Here is a 22,682-nt window from a genome sequence, read left to right on the forward strand (position 1 = left end):
CAAGTACTAAACTATAATTACGCAGTACGTATATCATCGTTATCGAATTTCTTACGAACAGTTTTGTAACGAAATATTAAATATGTAATGGAGATTCTGAACAGGGTTGTTTTTTATTTATTGTTTTCAAATTTCATTACATTTTTTTTTATAACATAAGGTGGCAAACGAGCAAGCGGACACTAGAATCCGCCAAATTGGTGAAGCGACCGCTGCCTATAGACATCCGCAATTGCAGATGCGTTGCCTACCCTTATACGACGGTGGAGGAGACGCACATAAAGAGGATAACTCCCCTTCCTATGCATCTCCTCCACCGTCAAATCCACTTCCCCTTCCCAACCTCTCCTTTAAGAAAAGGATGGTAAAGAGAAAGGGACTTAAATTAGGCCTCTGGCACCATACTCATCAGACGAAACACGGAATTGCTTCCATTTCACGCCTGTCTTCTGTGTGGTCGTGGTATTACACCGGGCGTGCCGGTCCATTCGTGCTAAGATGTTAAAGCGGGCACTACCACTGTTACCACTGTTACTACCACATACAACATTATTAACTATAATTAATTCTGCTACAGTGTTCTTTAACGAAATGTTTTCAACATTAGTGACGTTGTAGTTATTTTTAAAGGATAATATCACATAACTTAACCTAATGTAATAACATTTTAATTGACCCATTATTTTTTTCATAAGATCCTTTTTTTATTACACGCAAAATACTTATTCCCGGTAAAAGTCCATTAATCAATCACAAAACACGGCGTATTAAAAAATCTTGTAAACCACCGTTATTTAAATAAAAAAACGGTAGTTTAGTTAACAAATTCCAGTACAACCGGTATTTATACCAGAATATACACCTAAAAAGGATCAATTTACATTTCATTTTAAGATGGTATTTACAATATATGGAATTTTATGGTACAAATAATATTTATCAAATTATAACGAGTGCACGCGCGTAACCCAATTACGATCGATTGTACCGAAATTGTTATTAATAATTTGGCTTGGTTATTTATTATGGACCCTCATACTCCAATGTAATGTAAATTTTATTGATGTTACATCATACTAATCATACTAATATTATAAATGCGAATGTTTAGATGGATACATAGATGGATGTTTGTAAGAGTTTGTAGCCTAAACGGCTGGACGGATTTCGAAGAAACTTGGTATAGGTGTAGAGAATAGTCTGCAAGACCACATTGGCTACTCACTTTTGTTTTTTTTTTAATTCCACGCGGACGTAGTCTCGAGCGAAAGCTAGTTTTTAAATAATTGTACAGTTTATTGTAATTACGACAATTATACTACCATATGATAAGTAAATCATATAAATAAAAGCCGTATGTAAGCATAAAATTACTGAGAAAAGCACCGTTTGCTCCTTGTTTTAGTCATTTTTTTATTATATCGTGTTATACAAAAATCCTAATTTTTAATGCTTAAACATATGAATTGTAATTTAAAAAAGAACCTAAATAGCGCCCAGTTTTTTTAATAATCAATATATTTCGCTTGGAGAAATTTTAAGGTCAACGACCACTAATGTAAATCCTTCTTTAAGACATTCTCTTAACTAGATTATGTATATTTCAATTTGATCTTTACACACAATTCATTTTTAGAAATAAATTGTTTTGTGTGTTGTTAATTAGTCTTCGAAGTCAACTAATAATTAAATTTTAAGGCAAATATTATTAAGTCGGTATTAGTAAATGCTTAAACATGCGTGTTAGTAATAGCAATAGCAAACGCCCTCTGTCGGGAAATATCGAAATTCAGGATGAGGATATAAACTAATTTAAATATCTGCATATGAAGTAGTTGTAGTAAAATCACAACCACGGCAAGCCACATCTGTCCTTTTTTTTAAAGAATGATGCCTGTATAGATTAACTACCTGTGACTTACATACTTGACGCCTATCCGCTGTATGGTTTTATTGCACAGAGGGAATCTGCCCATTCGTGCGAAGACCTAAAGCGGGTTCTAACTTTGTTAAGTTGTCTACGAATATAACTGCAATGTTACTAGTAATATGAATAAATAAAACATACTCGTATTAATAAAAAAAAATAAAAATACTGCCTAGTTATAAACGTTACTTCATAACCTCAAAAATACATACAAATATTGACCAGGACAAACAATTCGTTGTGTTGTGGCAAACACAACGCGACTTGCGTCACGCACTGACGAGATATCAGATGTGTTTATTTTCTTTTATAACATTGCTACTGTTTAACATACGAACAGTTATTCTGTTTGAAAACATCACAAAACTCTTGAGAGTACGATCATTGATTACTAAAATGTTACAAGTGAAAAACGTTACAATCAAATCGTTGATTTTAATCAGATGTGAAGACTAATAAATAGTTTATTTATGGCCAAATACTGAAATTAGTTTAAACCACTTTTTCCTTTATGCGCCTGACAACTACTAAAATTTTAATGGAATTAGAAGTTTAAGCTTGTCATTATCATTTAAGACGGTGCTTCATATTTAAATGTCGTTTCAATATTCGGGCGTTACAATAAAAAATGGAATAAAAGCGGCATTTTTTTAATTTATTCATCCAATAAATTATCCAAATGTAACTTGTTAAATGTTTCAAATACTTATCGGGATTGAACACGTATTTATATTAAAAAGACACATTATTTTATTGCCTTATTCAAATATTTTATAAAAACCCTTTTCCTATATAAGACGGAAAAAACATAAACTTAACTGACACGAAAAAAACTAAGGTCAGACCATATTTATTATGTGTTAAGTAAATAACTTAAAGCTTGTACAATTACGTGTTCCTAAGAAACCAGTAAAAACTATAATTATGTTATAACCAAGTAAAAATTTAAACGGTGAAACACCTTTATTTATTACCGTTAAGAAACTTATACGCTTTTTACTCAGGAAATAATAATTTTTCGTCGGAATTAAAAGTAAACTTAGTTACAAAAAAATACCTGAGAGGGGATTTGTGCTTCTTCACATGAAGTTTTCTATTCCAATGTATGAAGAAGAAAGATTTGATACTTGTTTGTTGTTTTAAAAAAATCTACCGGAAAGCTACGTTATCCCCAGATGATATAAGTGTTCAGCGTAAAATACATCATCTTTGTTTGACAAGTAGTATGCAAGTATGCGTACAGCCAAAGAGGTTGCATAGTGGCCACCAAGATTTTGTGTGTTTTGTTAATAAAGAGAGATTGTAAAAAAAGAAGAAGAAAGGTAACGTATAACCGGGCCAGATGTGATCGATATAGTTTTGGAAATAATTATTGTTAATCTGTGAATAAGTTAAAATAAAAGAAGTTTTGTAGCTGTCGTTTATACGTTGTCGATTGCAAGTTAAACAATAAGCTATATATAATACTTTTTTAGTACCGCGCGATCTAAGTATTGAGCTAAGCTAGTTTTCAATAAACACAAATCTTATTAATTAAGTAATAATCCTTAGTCAAACATAATAGCAATTTAAAACGAACTAATATTTCAAGCATGGTGCGTTTAGTGTATACCTTTGGCCACTACAAGCGTTATGAGTGGTCGAATGGAGACAATTGCTTTACAACTTTACATTATTCATTGCAGAGCGCGGGCATTGTCCAAACAGCCTGTTTACAAATCAGAGACAACGCTTTCGAGAATATCGGAAGGCACCTTGACCCAATACTCGCTAGATACCGTCGCCTTGAGTATGAGTGAGACACATAAGTAATCAATTTTATCAAGTGCTAAGGGGCAAAGTAAACATTGTTGGCGGCCTCCATTCGGTATTTTTCATATTGATGTGCAATTGTTTTGTTGTTAATATTATAGGGCCAGAATAACAAAAAACAGAATAACAAAAAGAAGTTAGGGGCTGAAATGTGTTTTATTTTGCGCTGCAAACGCAGTGTTTGTGATTTTTTTGTAACCAGTACTTTTCAATACAAGTTGCTTTATGTTACTTTATAATATTAATTTATTTGTCGTCGAGTTATTTAGAAATCGTTTAAAAGACCATTTCATGTCATAGAATATGTAATTATAATTCAATGCAGTTTTAATTTTAGTTGCAGTATGAAATGGGCGTTCGTTCGCCGACTTCCAAAAAAGTTGCAATGTTTTTGTGTTACATAAGAAATGTTCGATGCATGATTATGCTAAATCATAACTTGGTATTAACAACAACCGGTTTTAAACTTGAAATGTAATTTAAAATGTTGCGAACGGTTTGTTTTGATTATAATACGAATATTTCAAATATTAGAATTATAACGTAAAATATTTCAACAAACCATATCTTTTGGGTTTATTTAATACGAGCTGTTGCCCGCGACTTCGCCCGCGAGGTATTAGAAAACATACAAACTATATAAATTACAAAAAGTTACGTATCCCGCGGAAACCGAACATTTCTCGGGGATGAAGCTTATCCCATGTGTACTCCAGACTTTGTTTTATATCTGTGCCAAATTTTAATAAGATATGTTGAACCGTTGCAGAACGATCAAGTAAACATTAAAAAACTAAATTAATGAATCCCACGGGAACCGTAACTATTCCAGGGATAAAAAGTAGCCTATGTGTTCTTCCAGACTATGCTATAAACCTGTGCCAAATTTCATGGATATCCGTTCAGCCGTTTAGGCTACAAACTCTAACAAACATCCATCCATCATTCTATCCATCCATCTAAACTTTCGCATTTATAATATTAGTAAGTATTAGTAAGTATAATATTAGTAAGATTAGTAAGATGGAAATTCGACTTCGCCTTATGTTATGGCGGAGTTCTGTCGTTTCCCATATTTATTTGGTGTTAAATGTTCAAGTTGAGTATTTGACACATTTAACAGTTTTCTGGTTACCATATTATCTATCTCTTTTACATCCTTTGTAAATAACTCGGTAAAATCTGATCTGGTGTGTCTACAATTAAACCGTCGAACATTTATATAACGTAACATAAAACATAAGTAACATCGTTACGAAATTAACCGCATCTTCTTGCCATAGAGTAGTGAGATTCTATCACAGAGCTCCAATTACACGTAAAATGTAATTGTTATGTAAATCCTCGTCTGATATAACTGGCGAGTAAGCCTGACCCACAGAGTACTTTCTATTATACTTTCACAGCCATTGTGCACACGGAGTCGCGCGGCCGTGACGCAAGCGACGGACGTCGGTTCATTTGAGCCGATCTGCTCGGAAATGATAACACATCTGTGAAGTAAGAGTAAGCAAGAAAGTCAATCCACGTTAGAATTTGAAACAGATGTTACAGCTATAACTGATTCAATTAGTACTTAATTATTAAAACAAACAGTTACACAAGGCAAATTAAAAAAAAACTATCTGTTGCTCGCGACTTCGTCCACGTAAAATTTTAATAAAATGTAATTTTTGAAATCGGCCCAGTAGTTTTTTGAGTTATATCAATACATACCAAAATACAAATCTTTCTTCTTTATGATACTAATATAGATAAGTCATCTAAAAATCATTCCTAGGTATTGTTAGGAATAAAATTAGTACCGTGCTATAGAATTGGCGCAACTCTAGATTATCGGCATAAACGTCACGTCCCTAGCTGACAGCTGTCAATGTCACTAGAAGGATGGATAGATTTGGCGCGCATCCTAAGTCTTCACGAGAAGTATTGCTCTGAGTTAAAAGCGACAGTATCAATTAAATAAGTTGTCTAATAGTATTTAGATTGTAGATTGTTTAAAATTTAATGACCTTCATATAAACCTTTGCCTTCGCATAAATTAGATTATTTGCAGTTTATTTATTCTATATCATCAAATTCTTTGAAAGACAAAAGAATTTCGTTATTTTATCACTCTTCGTTGATCAAAATTGTTATGCAGATTATCTTTGGAATGCGTTAATAGTAGAATTAATGAAAATTGACTGTCGAGAAAATAATTACGTCAAACTTTCATTATTCTGACCACATGAAGAGTATGCGCCTTATTTTAATGAATAAACGCATTGGTATTTTAATTGTTGTATAACAACAAATATTTATGATTACGTTAGTGATTTAATCACTAAATATTTGATTAGGAATGATTCATGAAATGGAACGTATTTCTTCAAAATAAGTCAAACTACAAGTAACAATGGAATAAACTAAAAAAAACTGTTATAAAAACACAAAGATAGCCTTTCCCAAATACAGAATTGCTTTTACATTAAAAATATTTTATACTAGATTTCCTACCCGGGAGTCAGTCCTCGTGGAATTTAAAATCAAAAGTAAGTAGCCTTTGCATTCAGCAATTTGGGCTATAAATTCTAATAAACATCCATCCATATAAACTTTCGCATTTATAATATTAAGTAAGATTAACATTGCTGCCAGAACTCTTAACATGTTACATTAGACTTCTACCGATTCGATGAGTATCAAATAATTATGTTTTTTTATTGATAAAAACAATAAAAAATATCGAATTGTCAATTTAAATCATGGTCTAGACATTTGTATATTTACAGCTACGTTTTATCATAAGTTAAAAATGAACAAATTTATTTACCTTACATAACAGATTCATTGATATGTCGAGGTCATACTTGACCGTTATTGTAATATTTGTTATTGATAATAAATTTTATTCTTGTCGTAAAATGTACTTAACAATGTGTCTTCAAGTGTACTTTGAGGTCGAGTGTATTTGTAAATAACATATCGGTTTCCGTTATTTCCGTTCGTTTTGAGGTCTCTCACGATATATTAGCATTGATTTTCATGTCTTCGTAAAATATATACAATCAACCAAATTTAGGTTTATCGGTTTGAAAAATTGTTAACATAAAACCACTTAAGTTTGTGATATTACAAACAATGTGCTTGTATTTTTTGTGAATTGGATGACATTGATAGCTAATATTTAAAATGTTAATAGGAAATAAACAATAATCTAAAGTTAAATTAAAATAAATTAAGATAAAAAAATATTAAATAACATAAAAACTTCATTTTATTGTTTACATTTATCAAATTGCAAATGTCAAAATACCAATTACCTTACTATGGCAATCTTGCTTCCTTGATGTTGGCAGCAACTGCAACTTATGGTCTCTTTCCCATATGAGGGTTTTTATCCAAAATATTTACCCTCTAAGTTTAATGGTGTGAAAATATATAGCTAAAGCGTGACGTAAGTGTAGAGCTTTTTATTAAAAACAAATTATTCAAAAATATGCTATAATTGATGACATCTTAGGCAACAAACAAGTGTGTGTTTACGCTTTATTATAATAGTATAGATGATATTTCCTTAATCAGAAATAAAATGCAAATTAAATAAGTATAGTCATCGTCACTTAATAAATGTCACTGTATATCTTGAAATCGTAACTCCTCATCTCAATTTTTTTTTTATGAAGACAGCCCTCGCAATAACCAAAAGAAATAATGTGTAGTAATATATTATTTAATTCGTAAATTAATTCTGTCGTTTTTAACTTTAAATTTGATTTATTATAATTCATTTTATACTTTATTGTATTTTAACTTTGTTTTTTAATTTTTTTAATGTATGTTTATGACGCATAGGGCGTTCGCGGGGAAGGCGAGATGCATGGGCGAGAAGGGTGCAGAGACCAATCAGCGCCGAGACGCCTGCGACGTCATATAACTGTCACTACCACTCAATTGCATACGAAACTAACATTTCAAATTATAATTTACAAACAATATATTCAGTAATAGACGATAAAAGGAAGATTTAGTTAAAGTCAAAAACATTGGTGACATGAAGTAGTGGAGAAGTGAATCATTTCCCTGCGCCTGTACCTCGACCGGGAAAGACGTCACGAACAAAACAATGGACAAATACACGAATTGGGTTTGTATTGGATTCCATAGTCGGTAGACGGCTACTGTGATAAAACATTGCAATTCCAATCCAATTCCAATAAAGGAACAAATAGTTGTAATATCTGTTAAAACATCTCACAGTTAAAGGAAATATTAATTTTAACTTTAGTAGTACCGCAAACGAGTTTTATTAGGAAGTCTACTTACGACAACAATACAATAGTCAAGGTCGAATCTTGTTACGTTTAATCTCAATTTTTACGTAAGCTGTTAATGATTGTTATATCTTAATTAAAAATGACATTACGAGGTTGGTTATTGGAATTAATCTATTCTCAAATACAACGGACAATAAGAATTTCCTCCTATTTAGACATCAGTTATTTTTCCAAAACTAAAAAAGGCAATTATATTATCCTTAAGTACTAAAATAAATAATACCCTTTTATTTTTATGCATATTTTGCATACTATCAGACGTTTTGAAGTAGAAGGAAAACAAACTTTAACTATTTCCTAATTTGTCTGTCCTCGAAGCTTTTTCCATTTACTTTTTATATCATTTTTACTTCACCCAAAAGCACGAAGTTATAATAATTTTTGCTTTGCTGTTTAGGCGAATGTCTTATGTCTCTCAACTGCAGTAACGAATAGTGTTCCGGTTAGAAAGGTTGGCAAAGCGACGTAATAAGCTAATATAATATACTGTGATATACGCAACAAGAAAGCTCCTGCGTAAAGCCTCATCTATGTGTGCAGTTTTAAAAGTCTATAACAACATTGTACAATTCGCAAATCAACTGTTAAATTAATACAATTAAAAGAAATCTTTAACAAGTTAAACGTTGTAAATAATTGTGAAGGACAAATGTCAAGCCATTTCCTTTATAATTTTAAATTCGGAATTTCTTTTAATGAAATTATTAACTTTAATTTAATTAGTACTAGTTTGTTATCATCACGTCAACATGTTATCCTGTCCAGACCTCACGTGAGGTTGGAGACGGAGAGAACTTTATGTTTTGGCCTAATTTGTACGGCCAGCGACTTGCCTGACGCCAACAAAAATGTGCTTGTTTAATCAAACAGTTTTTGTTGTTCAAAAACGTACTTTATGAGGAATTGCAACTCCGATCCGACATCCTCTATTGTATTCTTTAGTGCAATGAGTCATTGCTAATATAATCCTTGGATATGTATGTCATGTCTGTCATGGTCTATATGTACCAGACACGCGATACCAAAGCGCCGATGTTCCCACGCTCCGTTTATAAACAGAGGGAAATAGCAGCACATAACAAGACCGAGTATTTAGGTTTCTTAAGGAAAGTACAATATGTATGTAAAACATATCGAATTAATTAATTCATTATCGACTTTTGTATGACGAATAGATATATTAACAGTAGATATAAATATGTCAAAGTTCTCTAAAGTTCTCCAAAAGGACGGTGACGTAACTGCAGTTCTTCTGGTAATGCGGATGTTTCTGGTTGTTGCTGATCACCTCCGTGTTGTCGCTGCTCGTTTGCGCTCTTTTCTTATTAAAAATACTAAACTAAAAAGACTACATAATATAGGACTTGGGCCTGTCCCACCACTGGGTGAGACAGCTTAATAATGACTTCATTATCAGGTAAGAGAATAAAATCCGATATATTCATCATATATTTTAAACGTTGGATTGTTATCAGACAATTTACAATTTGGTGGGACAAGCCCTTAGCATTGTACAACGATGTAAATTAACGTTCTGTATTGTATGTTATTTTTATAACCATACGTAGATATACGTGTCCGCTATTTGATTAATTTATAACATCTTGGTTCCATCAATGCGGTTTATCTAACCGCAATTACTTACTACGGCGATTGTAGGTCAGTTAGTTGTTACAAATTGATTTTGTTTCACGATTATACGGTAATTTTGTGTTTAAAAATTCAATTCAATTCTTTTAATACAATTAGACAACTTTATTAGAGATCAAATCGATATTTTACTCGTGTTCTTTAAAAGAAATTACAGGTTACTTTAGGTACATTTTTCATTACATAAAACTATTTTATGCCTTTCACCTTTATTATAAACTAGGCTCATAAAACATACAGATTCATATGAAGTTTAAGGTAACAATTACTTTTAGAGCGCGCTAAATTTTGACGTAATTACCAAAGAAATATTTAGTCTCGTTTTGATTCCTATAAGCTTATATAAAGGTTCGCACACTATTCGATTTTTAGTTGTGCAACTAAACAGTTGTAGCGAAACAATCGACAATCGCAAAATAATTGTGGGATAGTTTAGTCAAAGGTGTGTGCCCGCTTTTAATAACGAATACTTACGAATACTTTTATTATATTTGTCTACAAAATATAGCAACTGTACACACAAACGTTACGGTAGTATCAACCTCTGTTTCGTATATTGTATTCTATTTAATTTTTAATTTCAAAGCGATTGTCAATGTCATTTATGTCCTTTTGTGATAACAGCGATAGATTCTCTTGACTTATCCTCACAATTTAAATCATCGATCATATTATTTAGAGTCGTTGAGGCAATAAATTCACATCTACATTCCTATCTTCAGATTACAGTTTTTTTACACCTGTCAGTTGTACAATTAACTATTAAATAAATACATGTGTTATAAGCCATTTTCTTACTACAGTACAAGAAACATATATGTATTTATATTCATCAACATTTTTAAACCAGACACTTAAAAATACGAAGACGCGGCGTACTATTATAAATAAAAAATTTTCACCGGTACTTTCTTTGATAGGTACTACATCTATGACACATGCATGCAATTAATTTAATTACAATTAATTATATTGTCATGTGGATTTTAGGCTAGCGTCAGTGATTATCATGTAGAAATATCTCAAGTGAAGTCACTATGCCTCTTCTATATACTTCTTAATCTCTTTGTTTAAAACGCAATTAATCGCTCCGCATGCCTACGGAATACAAGAATGTTAATACCGTGCAGACCGTGAAACACTATTGCTTTTACTCAGGCGTGTGACGTTATCGAAGATTTTGCATGAAAAACGACGTCTTGAGTAGCGCAAATTCAATAATGTTATTAGCTTATAACTATCACACGGCTCGGGACCTGAAGTTACATACGACACGTTTTTGTTCAAAATCATCGATTGTTCTCTACCGTGCGCATGGAAAATATAACAAACCCTACGTCAGGTTAAATATTTTTATATACAAATGGCATTCTTTTACCATGGAATCACTTTTGAACCGCAATGTGTTCAATGCAAAATACAACCTCTTTGGCTGACAAGAAATATGAATAGCCAATTGCATACTGGCCACTAAGACTTTAGCTGTTTTGGTTATTAAAAAGAGATAGTAAAAACTAGAAAAAAACAACAAGGGTATAACGGACCAGATGTTATTGATATAGTTATGGAGATTAATATTGTAAATACGTAAATAAGTTAAAATAAAATTGCATTGACTAAATATAAAAGTTTTGCATTTTTGGTGCCGCGCTGTCGTTAAACACTATGCCTAATTTATACGCAATTATTTTTTCAGTTATCGTTTAATAAATGACTTTTAGAGGTTTTATGTTACAATTTTTTGCGCTATATAATTTTGGTTTATTTTAAATCCTTTGTGTACTTTTTAATTTACTCGTGATCAACGTTTTAAAACATTTTTAGGTTATCAATTACATTTATAATGATGGTTACTTTACTTAAATGTTTTCCCGTGTATTTTTATCTGTATGTTTCACGGTGTATTAGGAATTACGACAGTATGTGTAACGATTAAGAAAATGTGAAGTAAAGCATTACATTTACATATTTCTCTGTAAATAGTATAATAACCTTGGCTTTATTTACACTCAGTTGATGAAATGCAAACAGCCAGTTGTATAAAAAAGTTTACGATTAATATAAACTATTCGAGCAATAGATCTCTCGGTCAATTTTCTATTGTTTAAATTTTTTTACGATTATTCATTACATTTATTGTCAACTCTTCCTGAAACCTTGGCTTTGTTTTTCTTATTTAAAAAACCTAATCTAGTAAAAGTCACTCTTCTTTTGAAGGTGAACAAACAGAAATCCAACGACATTAATTTATTTTTATTGTATAAGGTGGTAAATGTTCAAGAGTTCATACTCCCTAGATACAGTGAGTTTCGATTACGAAATCGTTAGTAGAATCGACAAAATATGTCAATATATATAGGAATAAATACGTGATAAGCACGTGACTTATCGAGTTATTGTCACTTCTATACATTTCGATTAGCGATAACGATAATCGAATGTTACTTCGTCTAAGGTGGCTAGTTTCTCTATATGACGACTGCATACAGACGTCTCCAATCAATTGAAAGGTTGCGTTGTTTAGTTAGATGTTAGTATTATAAACAATATCAAAACGCTTTGTTCAAATGTGTCTACAATGGATGGGTAGTATTGTGTTTGTCCGTTGATGGCATAGCGATGGTAGAGTAGAGACGTAGGTTAATTTGAGCGTAGAAATAATCTCAGCACTTATGTATATTTCTTATCTGTTAGGTAAGTTGCTCTAACTTTACAATAAGTTATTCTCATTTAACTTTAACAATAGTACAACATACAAAACATTAGTATGTTATAAATTGATAGTTTATATATATGAATGTTTGTTAGAAGACGGATCGGATCGGCTAACCATTAGAATTTAAGATCCTTCTTATAATCTGACCTTTTTTTTTAAGTGGAAATGCGTTACCGCATACCACCGCGCCCTAAGAGGGGAAAGGCGCGGAGGTTATGTTGGGCTCTCTCCCGATAAACGGGAGCCTACCAACTAATACCCCACTGTCTCCTTCGTTTCACCGAACACCGGGGCGTGGGCACACTAAAGTATTCGTCACACTCCTTGGTGGTTCTTATAATCTGACCTTAGATCAAGAGTATTAACCCATAATAAATCTAGAACACGTCTAAATTTACTAAAATATTAATTTTCTTTTGCTTGTGGATGTTTCAGTTTTAGAAATCAAACGTTGAAAACACACACTGTAATTATTCTTTTAACAATAACACCTCGTATTGATTTGTGTTCTTAATACAATCGCCGCTTACTTTTATCGCGTCTTGTTAGAGCAAGTCAAGGTTCCTCAGATCATTGGCACTAATAGACGACGACATTAGTCGCTAACAAAAAGGCGAGGCTCAGTCTATTGCTTTACTTTGTGACTCGCCCTAAATACGTTATTGATATTTGTTTTATGTAACAACGATAGCAATGTTTTAACAATGGAACATGACGATAAATTCGCAGAACAGAAACATTTTTATTATTGCAAGATCAGGATAATTCTGCAGGTAAACTTGAAGACTTTAAAAAAATTCCTCTATCGATGAAAGGCTTCGGAAAATTTAAAATAATTTAAGAGTATCGTCGTGTTGTATTTAGAGTCAATATTATAGCAATAGAAATATTAAAGTAATATCAAATCATGTTTATTTTATTTACAAATAATTATTTTTCAATGGCAACAACAATTGTTAATCAAATGAAAACTTTAACAATTTAAATTCAGATGAATTGAATAGGAATATAGATTGATTTTTGATAGAAGCCTTGCAAATAATCAATTTCAAAGGGTAATTTAATGATTCAAATATTAGAGGTCAATAAACTGTAAACTTACAACATGGCCGTACAATCTGGTCGAGGTTATTTTCGCTAGTGATTTATGGGAATGGACTTCAAAGGTTTGATATTTCACGATCTTACGGGAGATAGTTTCAAAAGAAAGGAAATTTCAAATTAGAATTTAAGAAGCATATTTTATTTGACTTGTTTTCAATACATTTTTAATATTTTTAAAATCCTTAGATGCCGATAGTTGGTTAAAATGTTCACTGTAATTTTATCACGATGTAAACTTTAAGACTTCATAGAGTGGACGCGTTTACGACAAAAAAATGTCCAGTCAATTGAGCAATAATTAAATGTTTCTATTTAATTTATGTATTAACTGCACTGAAGTATATTAAATTATGGATATAAATACATATTTCATGTTACCATGTCACTGACTTCAATAGCAATTTATCATAATTCATTATTCATTATTCATGCTGTTGATGTTTGTTGGATTGGTATTTTACGTAAAAGTAATTGTTTTCGTTTTGTGTAACCTACTAGTTATTGGACACGTTTATTATACGATTTACCTGTTACTGTAGCCGGCAAATCAATTGTTGCCGTGGCATTTAAAAAAAAGACATTATTTCATAAGTATTACTCTTTCAATATCTTGAGTACTTGGAAACTTTACAATTGACAATATAATCGGACCCTTGTAATTATCATATAAAACTTTAAATATTAAACGAAACGAGAATGTTCTATGCCAGGGGTGACCTTTTAGTATTAGATATAATGTTTAATGCGGTCTTTTCAATTGTTGGGTGAATTCGGTAGCATAAGAATCTTCGTGTTCGCTTCTCATATAATATAAAAGCTACTTTATAACTTATTCCTAGTGCGGATTCAATTTTGAGATCATTGCCCAAAATACTGTTTCCGTATCATTGGTTTGTCAACCCTGCTCTATTTAACCAAATTATAACATTCAATAAGGCTTTTCTTGTTTTGTTATATAATAAATTATAGCGATTGCAGTATTGAAAGATTCACACTTATACTACATTTTATTTAGCAAATAAATTCAAGCACATAATTATTTTCCATTACCTCGTAGTGTCGAATCATAAAAGCCAAAATTTACAATCAATTAAATACTGATTACAGAATGAGCATGGGTCACATGACGTGTGATTCAATTCCCATGACCCACATTAAATGCTCGGGACATTCTAAAATTGACCTTAACGCATCTAGTAACACAGTAGCGGTCGGCAGAATGGGCTTGACTTGTTTACAAATTACGATTATTAACAATGCAAGATAATATACCTAAAGCTATTTTTTTATAACATAAGGCGGCAAACGAGCAAGCGGCCACCTAAATCTGCCAAAATAGCGAAGCGTCCGCTGCCAATAGACATCCGCAATTTCAGATGCGTCGCCTACTCTTATCCGACAGAGGAGGAGACGCACATATAGAGAATATTTCCACTTCCTATGTTTCTCCGTCAAATCCACTTTCCCATCCCATCATCTCCTAATAAGGGTGGTATAGAGAAAGAGACTTAAAATAGGTTTAGGACTTAATTAAGATTAATAGGTATTCAATTTTATCATTTTTTTTAATTCAACTTTAAGTTTAATTCATAAGAAAAAGATAATTTTTACTCTACCATTATTATACAAAATACACCGTTTTTTTAAAATGCATTGTATTAACGGGTTTAAAATAAATTTCAAAACTTGTTAATGTTATATTATTATTGATATGTAACTTTATCAAGTCGCGTGTGAGTGCGAAATAACTAAAAAACCCGAATACGTCAAGTGCGTCGATAACGTTATCAATAGAGCCGCTCCACTTTTACTTACTTTCTATACTAAATAAATGAATCAACAACTTATAACTTATGAAAATAATTTTTGATTCAACTTTTCTGTGCTTTTTAACATATTTAGCCTTTCAAGACTTTAGGTCGGCCATTTCCTTTAACTTTCCTAGATTCCTAGACTTTATTTACAGATACAATATACGGACTATTAGACAAAAGTATTAAAAGAAATAGCTACGTCATTTTTAGAATGTTAAACGCAATGTAAATAAAATTGAATAATATAATATAAATGTGATAAAATTAGATTATTTTTATTGTTCATAATTTATTTGATCAGCAAAATATTTTTTGTTTTTTTAGTTATTAATCGACGTTATTGTGTTATGATGTAATTTATGCAAGAGTGAAAAATGATTTCATCTATTCAGGTTTTTGGCCGCCGTGGTATTTAACCTTTAAAGATAGTATTTTTTTTAAAAAGAACCTTCTAATTTTGATTACATATACTACAATATAACATAGGCTTTTAAGAAGTTGAAAGAAATTGAATATAATTAAGATATCTCAAAGGTCATTTTATGCATCATTAAAGATATTTAAATTATCGTACGATATAACATTTTATTGAGTTTTCTTCAAAAAACAAACATAACAAAGACGATCATTAAAATACGAATATAAACAAAGTAAACTGGCTAAGCTATTAACAACACCCTAGTAATTAGCACGAGCGAATGACGGAGGCATGCGAAAAAAATTGGCTCTGCAATTGAAACATCCGCCTACGCTGATATAATTCGTTTAACACCGTTGACACGACACAATAGACCATACAATTCATAGACAGGGTCAAGTGCGAGATCACTGTAATATAATTTTACCCTGTCACAATTGCCTTTATTGAATCGGTTTGCCTTCGTACCTTCTACAAAGTTCGTAGATCTATAATCGTATCGTTTCAGATATCTGATATGGAATAATAAAAGGAACGTGTTTTATGTGATCCGTTCAGTAATTTTATAAATATATGCAAATTTATTGCAAAAAACTAATAAAATAAACGAAATCAAGGATATAGTGAGCAAATAACGTAAGTCGGTTGTTCACATCTTAATGTATTCTAGAAAGATCTTGTTTTCTAAGTATTATTAATTCATTTAAAAACTATAATTATAATTCCACCCAAAGATTTATGAAAGTAATGTCTAGTTCCCTCATTTTGAATTAATTAATTTTCAAATCATTAATTAATGTAACTAGGTATACTTGTCTTGATTGGTTGAAATAAACTTATTTTGAGGAACATCTTAATACAACCGTTTCTGAGTAAGTGGAGAAATAAACTCTACTTTAATTAATTATTTTATAGTCTTTATATTTACTAAATAGTGATGTGCGTGTTAAACTCGTGACTATTTACACAAACATACAAGATCTTTATTCTGTCACTAACAATTTTTTTTTACATTCTCTTTTATTAATTTTAGGCTTAGGTGATATTGGCAACACATTTTCACAATTTTCAAATATCAAGTTAGAGTTGTAATTAATTTTGTGTCTTTTCCGTGCCTAATGATTTTGTAAGAACGTTCGTAAACTTAGGTAACACGGCCTTGCGTGTTCGCGGCATATGCAAATTATTGTGAGAAAACAAAACTTGTTATATTGTATATCTTAAGGTGGATTTCTATGCTATGTGTGTCTATTATCAGTCTCAGATCCCTATGATGTATCATAGAAACATCTTCGTAAAGGAGTTGCAGAAGAAACATCCGTCCGTTGGATGTGTTGCGATGTCGTTAAGTTAGTAAAGAGATAGTGGATTTAAATGGTTTTGTGTGTGAAATCCACCTTAAAATTTTAGGAATTCATCAAGCATGCGACACATATCTCCATTGTATATTTCACAGAAATAATATTTAACTATGATGAATTATATTAAAACAATATGAAGATAACTATTCATTTTTTCTTTATAAGTGAACTTTGACATATTTTTTATTGATTGCGTTTGCGAGACATAATTGGTAGTAGGTAATCTTTACCAAAGATTCAACTAATGGTTTGCATAATTTATTTTATACTAAAACAATTTAAATCCACAGTATGACTATAAAAGTAACTAGGAAATCGTGGTGAACACAGTTTATCGAGAATACAGAAAGGCAAATACTTTGAATTCATGAATAAACATAGAATTTACGTGCACATATCGACATTGCAAGTAAGAACATCATAATGTACAAGATAACAAGTTATTGAACTCTCGTTTATATTTTATTCAAATGGAATAATTAAACTCACAACTGAATACCAATTTCGAATAAATTAAAAATTTATATGTATTTTTATATTTCTCGTTAAAAATACATAAGATACGTGTACTTAGTTTCAATTAATTTGGTTTAAAATAAATTATACGTCGATATCTGCCTTGGTTTTTAATTACATCCTGTTCCTATACTAAATTTTATTACATATTCTCTAAATGATATGTAAGTATATTCTTATCACAAAATTTAGTTTCTTTGGCCTTTGATCGTTTTAAAAACGTCTAAAAACATTTGCGTTACAATTAGATAAATAACCTTTTTTAAAACACTTCCCTCATGGAGTAATTTAATTAAATAAAATTAAAATATTACTGTAAAGTTCTTTACTCCAAAATCTCTAAAAGCAACGTCATTATATGCAACACAAAGTATGAACAACACGAAGTACCTATGTATTCTAATTAAATTCAATTAAGACTCTAATCATATAAACAGCGAATTAGCCTTTGGCATTGCTGATCGTTATTTAACTGGAACACTGTTAGTCATTCAAAAATAAACCTTATTTCGAGTAGCCTTAAGCTTAAAATGGATAATTACGCATCGAAGATGTCAATAAAGTTCGTCTTAAGAAGTCATGTCGAGTGTTCCACATCTGAGGTTATTTACAATTTCTGTAATCGTGGCCAATTCAAACGATACCGGAGAGGCGGTAAACAGTTTCCTTATTGGCAATAGTTAATACAACAATGCGATAATCGTACACTTCCCCGGCTCCAGCCAAATAAAGAACTGGCGTCGGATATTCTACGAAGAGTATAAGGTACATTGTTGCATAATGCAAGCAGAGAACCACTTAGATTCGCCGAAATATCGAAGCGACTGTTGCCCATAGGTAACTGCAATTGCAGATGCGTTACCTCGTTGTCAGTCCGGGAGAGAACGCACATAAAGGATATTTCCCCTATTCGTTCTCTCCTCCGCCAAATGCACTTCCTCTAGCTGTAGGGTAAATTGACTAAAATTAGGCCGCACACACATTCATCAGACGAAATACATAATTGCTTCCACTACCCTAAGTCTTCTGTATTGCCCAAATATTGCACAGGTCGAGCTGGCCCATTCGTGCAAAAGATGGGGGCTCTAGCACATAAAAACTGGCTTTACCAATGAAAGAAGAGTAATCTAGTTGCTGGTATAAATTCCTATTTATATCGGATTCGGTGTTTCGTCTATCTAAATTAATTTATAATTCAACACAAATTGATGTCACACACACATGTCACGTAAATTTTAATTAACTTGTCTCCATCAATTGTTTATTGTCTATCATGGTGTTAGGAAAGATTTAATTCACGTATCTAAGTAAAATCGTATCGCAATCACATATTATGTTTCTATTTATAGCAACACGTATATTCTCTTGACATTTTTGTGAGAGAATTTATCTTATCGTTGACATTCACAAGCAGAGCCAAGACATCTACGTGCGTACTGCGTTTACGGAATATTACAAGAATATTATAACGCACTTTTATTTTATTAAAGTAACAATCATAGACATTTTAAGTAAAAAGAATCGTACTATGGTTTTATTGAAGCAGCGTTAATGGAGTACCTTTTCCGTAGAATTAAAAATAACAAAAGCATTGCTGGTCGCCTGAAGACGATCAAGTTATTAAACATAGAATAATCAGCATTCGGTTGCGTCACATATCGAGTGTTGCTTACGACAATTAATTTGTAAAACATGTAATTTTATGAATTAAGATAAGGGTAGCTAACCGCTGTTACTAGGAGATGAGAGAGGAGATTTTGCCGAAATAGGGCAATGTTATTAAAATTATGTTTCAGTTCTGTTTATTGGTTTTCTTTTTCTACGGCGACAAATATTATGTTATAGATTTCGACTTATCTAGTTGAAGTTGACTTTTTCAGTTGCTTTTTTTTACAAAATATCTTTTTTTATTACCATGAGTATTAATTTTATAAATGTGTGAATATAGAGTGTTAAAAATTCAATTTCATATGCGATATTAACAAAGAACTTTTTCAATACCAACCAACTGCGCTGAATGTTTGTTTTTGTTATTGAATTGCGTCCTCCTGACCGCTGTCTGAATGGCTTTATTATCGTTCCATTAACTATTATTAAAAAGAAAAACAATAGATAAAACAATGATTATTGAAAGTTAAACAACATTCTCATTTTCTTAACACACGTTTGTCTTTGCCTTATTTTACTTTCAGTACCTACTTAATCTATGATAATTATTTTTGTAATTTTCAACTTTTTGCTTTTTAGATAACTGGCAACTTTATTAGTGTTAAGTCGCCCATAGACATCAGCAACAGCAAGTGGGACATGTAGTCCGTTGATAAACGAGAAATGTATTCTGTTCCTCGTTCTCTCCCCGGTCCATTTCTCAGGACAAAGAAGGGAAGTATCGGGTGAAACGCAGTGGTGCTACCATTTCAAGCTTGACTTCTGTTTGTTCTTGGCATTGGGTAGGTGGAGCAATATTTTATGCCGCGGGCTATACCGCTGTCATACATTTGAGCTATGTATCTTAGTAGAGGAATTTAGATTAAATAAACTTATTATTCCCTTTTCTTAAGAATAGTTATGGAATATGTGACAAATTAATTTTAATTAACTGTTGCTACAAAGTTTCGCAAATGCTGTTTAGGTCAGGTTAAAGTAATAATGCCATTGTCATAAGATTCTAGTCATTACCACAAAATAACAATAAATCAATGATAATGTCAAGACTTTCTTGCGTGTGTCGATTTCTCGTTGTAATAAATGACGTTGATACGAAGGAATTAGGCGCAAAGCGAAGTAATATGAATAACGTTTCTCAAATACTGCGAAATACAAAGCTGTAAGTACAACCCGCCAATCTTATTTGAGAATCTTGGCTAAGCATTCACAAAAGACCCTTAAGCAAAATGTAAGACATTAAAATGGGATGCAAAAGTATGGTCTAGACAATAAGGTAATATTAAGAAACGCGACCTGCTTAGAACCAATTACTAAAATGTGCATTATCTCATATCGAACAAACGTTATCGAATAATCAGAAAATTTCAGGCTGTTTCCTAAATTCCCATAATAAAATTTTACGTGAAGTAGCAGACGGCTATGTAAACAAATGTGTGTAGTGATCACATGCGAAGATACGAAAAGGAAAACATTTTACGTTGATTTTTGCTTGTACAAATATTGCATCGATTTCGCACCGATCCGCCAGCCGGTGCTGTTCCGACCGATACAGTGAAAACGAGTCGCGTCAGCCGCCGGTGTGCCGGTGTGTCGGCGTGTCGGCGTGTTGCGTGATGTTCTCAGACACCTGCCCACTTTACGTGTACATCGCACTTCGATCTATTAAACTTTTCGACAATAATCGCTCTCATGTTTTCATTGTTCGGAAAGGTCACGGTCGTCAACTGTATATCCGATAACGAAAACATGGCTCTTGAATTTATCGACTTATTTTGAGAATGGCCTAAAACATTTTTCTTTATTCTTTGTATCATTCTTGTTCATATTATATGACAATTGGATTCATATGTCTTCAACAAATTCTTAGCTCAAGCGATAACAGATTGGAAGTTATCAATCTTTGATAATGTTTTGAGGTGTCTATTTAAGTAAAAACAGTGGGTAATATATATTGTTTAAGTTACCTGATTCCTGCGCATTTTGCAGGTGGTGTATGTGATGCAGATGAGCGTAGTAGTGGTGGTGGTGCAGGATGCACTCCAGGTCGGTGCAGTTCAACATGGTGACGGGGCGGGCTGGCCCGCGCGGCCGCTGCACACTTTCACAAAACTATTCCACTGACACTCGGACACGTATCGTTGTCACATCACGTTATCTCCTTGGACACCGGCGAGATCCGGGCGCGGGGGGTCGGGTCCATTGGCGACGGCGCCGCTCCGTCTGCGAGTGTCAATGCTTGCGGCTGGACTGCATCACGATTAGACTTTCCAATGCGTCAAGCGCTCATGTTTACGCGCTAGACGTATCATCACTGTTCGGTGTTCCGCGGCGATCGCACTGCGGGCGACTCGTATGGGCTGTCGGGCGGTCGTGCGCGCGCGCAACTGTTGCGGCGCTCGGTTGTACACTGAACAGCGTGCGAGCGAGTACCACCACTCCGGGCCCGGCCTCGGCCACCAGCCCTCGCTATCGCCGCACCTATTGCCCTCCCGAGGATAATACCGCGTTCGATGCCCGATCCTCATTATCATCTCGACGTGGAAACGTATCTTTCTAGCGGCGAGTTAATCGGAACCAATAAACGTTGACGTCAATCGATTGTTTTACCCTACTACAGTAAACAATAATAACATAGTTAATTTTAATGATTAATTTGTTATCGAAATTATGAAAAAGCATCAATGTTTGTTATATTATTATGCTGATGCTGACGAGAGTTCAAAACAAAATAGTGTAACTCAAGTTTGCGGAAAAAATGGAGAAAAAATGAACAAATGAAATATCCGCAGTGCAGGTCCCAAGGTCGAGGGACCTGCTCGCCGTGAGTGCGGTACCTGCAGACAGACGAACTTTCAAGCGAGCGGCGCGACGCGGCGCGTGCGCACTTATTTTATTTATGCGCTAAATAAATGCGTAGGCATTGTGAGATTGTGACACAATAAAAATATAATCGGCCTTACAACTGTTACATTTGACATTGAATGGTATTGTTCAAGTCATCTCACTTTCTTCCTACAATCAATTTGTATGGAAAGTTGTTACGGTTATTTATAAAGTTGTATCGATTGCATTGTGACGTCACAATCGAGGCGCCATGTTTACGATATCGGCGAGGATTCTCGTCGGACTAACGGTTTTCTGCCACAGATCCTTGACTATGACCTCGAGCTTTTAGCGTCGCACGAGGTTGACCGAGTGAGAATTTTTGTGAACTCTATTATGACAAACAATAAGAAGGAAGTGGCAATATTGAGTCATATGATACAATTAAAACTAAAAATAATAACAGTTGGTAGTTACAATAATACAAGTAATAGAGTTTTTTTTATTTCCTCTGTTTTGAGTTAGCAACTGAAAGCATCTAAGGTTATCAAAGT

At 32.8% G+C, this 22,682-nt stretch overlaps 1 protein-coding gene across 1 annotated transcript in view; it reads right to left on the minus strand.

Moving 5' to 3' along the window:
- Positions 1–21,722, minus strand: part of LOC106103451 — a 144,602-nt gene extending 122,880 nt beyond the window's left edge. Inside the window, exon 1 of the mRNA XM_013283231.1 lies at positions 21,270–21,722. Within this exon, the coding sequence (XP_013138685.1) occupies positions 21,270–21,366 (97 nt within the window). The 5' untranslated portion in view covers positions 21,367–21,722. The remainder of the gene's footprint in view (positions 1–21,269) is intronic.
- Positions 21,723–22,682: the final 960 nt, after the last annotated feature.

This window comes from Papilio polytes, unplaced genomic scaffold (genome assembly GCF_000836215.1).
Source record: "Papilio polytes unplaced genomic scaffold, Ppol_1.0 DF823731.1, whole genome shotgun sequence".
Lineage (NCBI taxonomy): Eukaryota > Metazoa > Arthropoda > Insecta > Lepidoptera > Papilionidae > Papilio > Papilio polytes.